A 6,546-nucleotide genomic window follows, 5' to 3' on the forward strand; every position below is an offset into this window, starting at 1 on the left:
TGTCTTCCCAGTCCCTGAGGTGCATAATTTCTGATAGCATCAAAATCATATATAATCAAAGATGTATTGGACGTGTTTTGACTCCACTGTCTTTATAAGAAAACTATTAGTAGAACATGAAAGGGGAAGTGGATTTCAGGATAGTACCAATCTAACTTTCATAAGTTATTGGTGGAGTAAGGAAGAGCAGACTGTGGAGAAGTGTGTGTGTGTGTGTGTGTGTGTGTGTGTGTGTGTGTGTGTGTTGCAAAAAAGAAAGTGTTCCTCTTCCCAATGACTCTTTCTTTTACAGACTATGCTAAATGTGCCTTTCCCTTCTGGTTCAGACACATGATCTACTGGGAATGCACAGAGGATGGGGAAATGTTTGGAAAAAAGTGGTGTTCACTCACCCCAAATTTCAACAAAGACCAGATTTGGAAATATTGTACATAATGGTGAGATTTACTAGATGAAGATGAGAAGGAAAATCAGGGGGAGGAGGATAGGAGGGGAAATATGGATTTTTCTTGGGGAGGACTTTTCATCCTTTCTTTTGGTCAGGAGAAAAAAAGTGGAATCTTCATTACAAGCTCTTGTTTAAATTTAACTTTTCTCTTTCTAGGATGCAAGTTGAAGATACTCTGACTGTAGATCACTTGAGGTTTAGATGATGGATTATGGCATTTTATCGAGAGTTATTGTTTAGCTTCTGCATTTTATTTGCTATGTGTGTAAAATGAAGCCCTTAAAAATACCATGTCAAGTGAAAGCATCTTGGCAATGTAGTTTCTTTAGTGGTCACAGTCACACTACTCAGATGGGGGTGTTGATAACAGAGGAGGTGATACATGTGTGAGAACAAAGGGAATATGAGGAATATCTATCACTTCTGCTTGATTTTGCTTTGAGGATGAAAATGGTCTAATTAAGTCAATTAGAAGTTCATTGTTGAAGAAAGACTAAATTGTGAGAACAGCTGCTCCATGTCCACCTGCCCTGCTCCGTGTCCTCTTTGCTTTATACCTGAACCAACTCATCTCATAATCCACTCTTCCCCCTCCTAGCACCATTTGTATCTGAAAGTGAAGAATACTCAGCAAATGCCTCACTTTTTTTTTAACCCAAAAGAGGGACAGCAAACCCTACAACCTACCCTAACAGATGAGAACAATTTTGCTATAGAAACACCACAGCAACGTGAAGCAGCTTTGGAATACTCTATTGAGAAGCAAAAGCTTCATAAGCTGTCTAAAAGGGGAAGTCAACCGAACAGAATTTAATGGATTTCAAATAGAAGATACCAAGGAATTATCAACATTAGACTAGTAGGAGCTGTGAGCCTATGCATACCTTAATCACCTATAGCTTGGTGCTATAGCTACCAAGGTGATGGGAATATCTTCAGAGAGCTTGTCAGCAGGTTCACATGATCTCAACAGACATCAGCACCCATTTAGTTCCTGAAAGGAGAAAAGCTAAGAATCTGAGCTTTAGAGAACTGTGTCTGTGTCCTTTCTTATCCAGCCAGCAAAATCAACAGTTTTTGGACATTGGAAAGATGTCTGGGTTAGAGCTGGATGTAGTGATACATTGTGTACCCTAATAAACTTGCCTGAGGATCAGAGGACAGAGCCAGCCACTAGATTAGACATAGAGGTCAAGTAGTGGTGGCACACACTTTTAATCCCAGCACTTGAGATCTCATGCCTTTGCTTGGAAAGCATACACACTTTTAATCCCGGGAAGTACTATGGCAGGGCAGAGAAAGGTATATAAGGAGTGAGGAAACAGGAACTCACTCTCTTTAGGCTGAGAATTTCTTAGAGGTAAGAAGTAGTGGCTGGCTGTTCTGCTTCTCTGATCTTTCAGCTTTGACCTTGATATCTGGCTCTGAGTTTTTTATTAAAAGACCATCTAAGATTCAAACAACAGCTGGACATAAGAGTTAATATGAGAACACAGTACAAAATTGAATTCTGGATCCCCATTACCAAGCTTTTTAGGCCTTAAATAGGTTTACATGGAGCCACCCTACTAAATGTCTGCCTTTTGCAATGTTCATAACTTTAAAAAAAAAAGATGATGTCTTGTTCTATAAGCAAGGTTTGCATTAGACTAGTGAGTTTCCTACCATAGCCTTCCAAGTTCTGGGATTACAAGCCCTCACTATCACACCTGCTGCAATATTAAGGGCATTTGAAGATCACACTCTTGGAAGGGGCTGATGAGATGGCTCAGTGGGTAAAAGCACTTGCTACCGAGCCTAGCCTGATGACCCAAGTTTGATCCCTAGAATCCACATGATGTAAGGAAAGAACAGTCTCTTGTAAGTTGTCTCCTGATCCCTGCTTCCTCCCACAAATTAATAATTGTAAATTATTAATAAATGTAATTAAATATTACATATTTATAATGCAATTAAAAGTTAAAGATTACACTGTGAAACGAATTGTGCTTTCTAACAGTGATAATGATTTTTTTCTTGGCATGGTATGACCAAATGAGAACTAGATCTTCAATTTGTCATGACTTTATTTAAGTGTAATTGATTATGTACACATGTCAATCCATAACAAAAGACCTCAGAAAATCTGACTTTAAAAAAATCAATACCATGCTATTCATCTGCTTTGTAAGGTGAAGAAAACTTTGATTTTATAAAGGCTTGGCAAAGTGGAGATGTAGAACTTGCTGTAGAGGCGGGATTGACATATCAATAGTAGTAGGTCTGTGCATGGAGCTCATTTGGTGGAGTGCTTGCCTAGCATGCACAAGCTGTTGGATTCCATCCCCAGCACCTCATAAATCAGGCATGATATCACAATCCTATAACTCCAGAAGTTGGGAGATGGAGTCAAGAGGATCAGAAGTTCAAGGTAATTCTTGTGGGTTTGAGAGAATTTTGGGTTACAAGAGTCCCTGTCTCAAACAGATAATCACAGAAACAAGACCCCCCCTGCAACCCTCCCCTAACCAAATGATTAGTAATACTCATATTGCTCATGGAAGGAACAAACAAAAGGAAGGAGAAGTGAAAGACATTTTAAAACATGCTAGTCCATGAGAAATTTAAGAGAAGGAAAAGAGTGAATTATGTGCAGAGCCAATGATCACCAGGAAGGAGATGCTATGTAAAGACATAAGAGACAAATGCCAGGGAGATAAAGTAGTCAGCTGTTGTGATGCAGAAGGCTAAGAGGATTATGAATCAAATGAGGATCTTAAAAAAGCCTTGTTCCTAGTCAGTAGAAGAGACAGAAAACTGTCAGTGGGAGCCCAGTGACGGGGCCCAGTGAAGGGATCTGACACACATATGTGGATTCAGAGCCCATTGTGGACAAAGTTACTAGACCAGGAAGTCTTGGACTTTTCTTAGCATGGAAGTTCAAAATATCTTTATGAGAATCCCCATGTTCCCTGGAGAAATGTGAGCAGAGAGAAGCGAGCCAGTTAGCAGTGGTCTGCCCAGTTTGGCTGCTTGAGGCTCTTTAGAGAGAAACCTGATCATGAGCCCTCCTCTGGGAAGCGTTTGCCTTTCACAAGGTTTACCTGCATGCTTCTGGCTCCATTCAGCACTTTCTGTTTTAGCTAATGTCATATTCCATTTCAGACTTCTTCGTGTATGAGTCTATGCCTCTGCTACTGGCATTAAATATGGGACCTCTTGGAAGCTAGATAAAGGCCCTACCACTGGGTTATCTCCTCAATGCTGCATTCCAGTCTCTTAGAAAGGGAATAATCCTTCCTCTGGCTTGTAGGAGCCAGAGGAATCAAGGACATCACAAGAAAACCCACAGAAACAACTAGTTTGTCTCACAGGAGCTCACAGAGTTTGAGCCAACAACCAGGAAACCTGCCTGGGACTGATCTATGGCCTCTACATATATGTGACAGTTGTGTAGCTGGCTCCTAACTATTGGAGCAGGGGCTGTCCTTAATACTTGGGCTGGCTCTTGAGATCCTATTCCTAATACTGGGTTGCCTTGACCAGCCTTAATACAAGGGGATGTGCTTAGCATTACTGGAAGTTGACATGCCATGCTTTGTTGATACCTATGGGAGGCTTGTCCCTTTCTGAGCAGAAACATAGGGGTAGTGGATTGGGGGAGGATGGCAGAGGGAAGTGGAGGGAGGGGAAACTGCAGTTGGGATGCAAAATAAATAATTAAATAAAAAAGGGAATAATTGTTGCATGTGCAAGCCTGGCTTTGCCCAGTCCCGTTCAGTGGTAGAAACTAAGGGATGGCATCTCATATCAAAGACAAGGGAAATTTCCAGCTCCTATTGCCTCCTGAAGTCTCTTGACATGTGACCAGGCCTACCCCTGCCATCCCCAGTGAGTCTCATGTGCCATTTCATCTCTTGCACAGGTAGTCATCTTCAAAAGGGTAGCTTGGGAGTTTCTGAACAGGGGTGGTTCTTTTATTTAACATTCCCATCAGAACAAGTGACATAATGGGCTGAACTACACTCACTTGGAATATTGTCCCTTGTGTTTGTGAAGTTGTCTCAGACACTTGCAACCAGTTCCTGGCCATAGGACACAGTGTACCTCTGATGTACTGATGTCTGAACCTCAAACAGATGGTATACATTTCAGGGTGTGCCTACCAAGTGAGAGGACTGCCTGAACTTTTTATATGAATTATTGTCATCATTGTCATTCTGGACTCCAAGACAGTTATTAGACGATCATTTTAATACTTTGTATTTTTCCCTTGTTTTTGAGAAATAGAGTTGAGAGAGAGAGAGAGAGAGAGAGAGAGAGAGAGAGAGAGAGATAGAAACACACAGAAACAGAGAGATGGAGACAGAGATAGTGAGACAAAGACAGAGAGATAGAAAGAAAGACAGAGGGAGACAAAGAGAAATAGAGAGATAGTCAGAGACAGAGATATGATAGAGAGATAATAGAGATAGATAGATAGATAGATAGATAGATAGATAGATAGATAGATAATCTAGGCAAACAAGGAAGTAAGACTTGTACAGGAACTGATTATGAGGGTATTGAGTCACCAAAGAAGGTAGAAAGAGACAGTCAGGAGAAGAAATATGTAAACTGTTGGTAGACACATAGAAACAGCAGTTGAATGTCCTGGGCATCAAAGTCACAGATTTTTTACAGGTGTCTAAAGGCTGGAACAACCTGGGAGAGGTAATAGCTGCCCTCATCCTGACATTTCAACAGCAATGTTGCTTATTAACTTATTTTTGAATAGTATGCACTCATGTAAGAATGATGGCATTTACTGCTGGGGAGCCATGAAGACCAGCACAACTGTGCCATCTGGGTCAGGCTCAAAACATGTGGAGGAGCTGCATACAGATAAATGCATCTGATATACAATGTTCAGCAAGCCTCATTAACCTGGAGAGATATACAGATGGATAATGGATAACTACTAGGATTCATGCCAAGAAAGGCTCTCTACTTCTTAATGACTCACCTATGCATAGGGAGATGTTTGATGGAGCTTTTTCAAAGTATGTGATAGGGAGATTGATGCCAATTTCTCCTAGGAGGGCTTCTGATGGACACTGTCCAAGCAGTTATAAATAAGCATGGGAGGTCCTCAATAAGGTTTTGTACTAAAAAGAGGGATTCCCTGAGGCGTCTAAGAGTATATCTGTTTTCTCTCTAGTTACCTGCTTCTTGCCTCCTTAAATTTAAGCCTTCTTCCCCGAGATTGCTATTAAAATAATTATGATAGTACAACTTGTATCTGTTATAACATTGGAAAAGTCTGTTTTCTTGGGCAAGAAGCTACAAGTACTACCCTATGATTCTAATTAAAAATTATGCATAGTAAGTGTATCATTAGCTTCTGTGACTCAGCTTCTCCATCTGGAAATGAAATAATAATAGAGTTAATTATCTGTTAGGGTTTGAATTTCTATCCACAAGTATTTGAGACAGGATCTCATTCTGTAGCCCAGGCAAACCTGTAGCTCACTGTGTAGCCAAGCCTGGTGTCAAACTCTTGGCTGTTCTGCCTCAGGCTCCCTAGTTCTAGGATTCCAGTTGCCATTCATCATGTTTGGGGACTGTGTTTTGGATTTTAAATGTCTTCCAGAGTCCTGTGAGTTAAAGTCTAAGTCATCAGCTTTTGATATCACTGGGAGGTGGTGAAACCTTTAGAAGGTGGAGCCTAGTGGGATGGAGTTCAGTTATTGGCAGTGATCCACTGAGGATGATGTTGACAGACAAGTCCCTTCTTGCCTTTCTTTGCTGATGCATCATGAAGTGAGTGGTTCCTCTCCACCATGTGTTCCTTGCTGTGATGTTCTGCCATGACGTGATCCAAGAGAACAGAGACAACCAGCCATGGATTGAATTGGAGCCTCCTACTATGAAATAAACTTCTCCTTAGAGTCTTCCAAATTTCTCTCTCTCTCTCTCTCTCTCTCTCTCTCTCTCTCCCTCTCCCTCTCCCTCTCCCTCTCCCTCTCCGTCTCTGTATTATATTTTGTTTAAAGTAATGAGCATTCATGAAAGAATGAGTGAAATGATTACTGGGGAATGTTGAAGGCCAACATAACTATGCTATCTGGATCAGGATC

The 6,546-nt window shown here is 41.0% G+C and overlaps 1 protein-coding gene across 1 annotated transcript in view; it reads left to right on the forward strand.

Moving 5' to 3' along the window:
• Bsph1 (binder of sperm protein homolog 1) overlaps nucleotides 1-1,599 on the forward strand; it is a 56,445-nt gene extending 54,846 nt beyond the window's left edge. Inside the window, exons 8-9 of the mRNA XM_036199719.1 lie at nucleotides 293-437; nucleotides 605-1,599. Of these exons, the coding sequence (XP_036055612.1) occupies nucleotides 293-435 (143 nt within the window). The 3' untranslated portion in view covers nucleotides 436-437; nucleotides 605-1,599. The remainder of the gene's footprint in view (nucleotides 1-292; nucleotides 438-604) is intronic.
• The last annotated feature ends 4,947 nt before the right edge of the window (nucleotides 1,600-6,546 follow it).

Source organism: Onychomys torridus, chromosome 1 (assembly GCF_903995425.1).
Source record: "Onychomys torridus chromosome 1, mOncTor1.1, whole genome shotgun sequence".
NCBI lineage: Eukaryota > Metazoa > Chordata > Mammalia > Rodentia > Cricetidae > Onychomys > Onychomys torridus.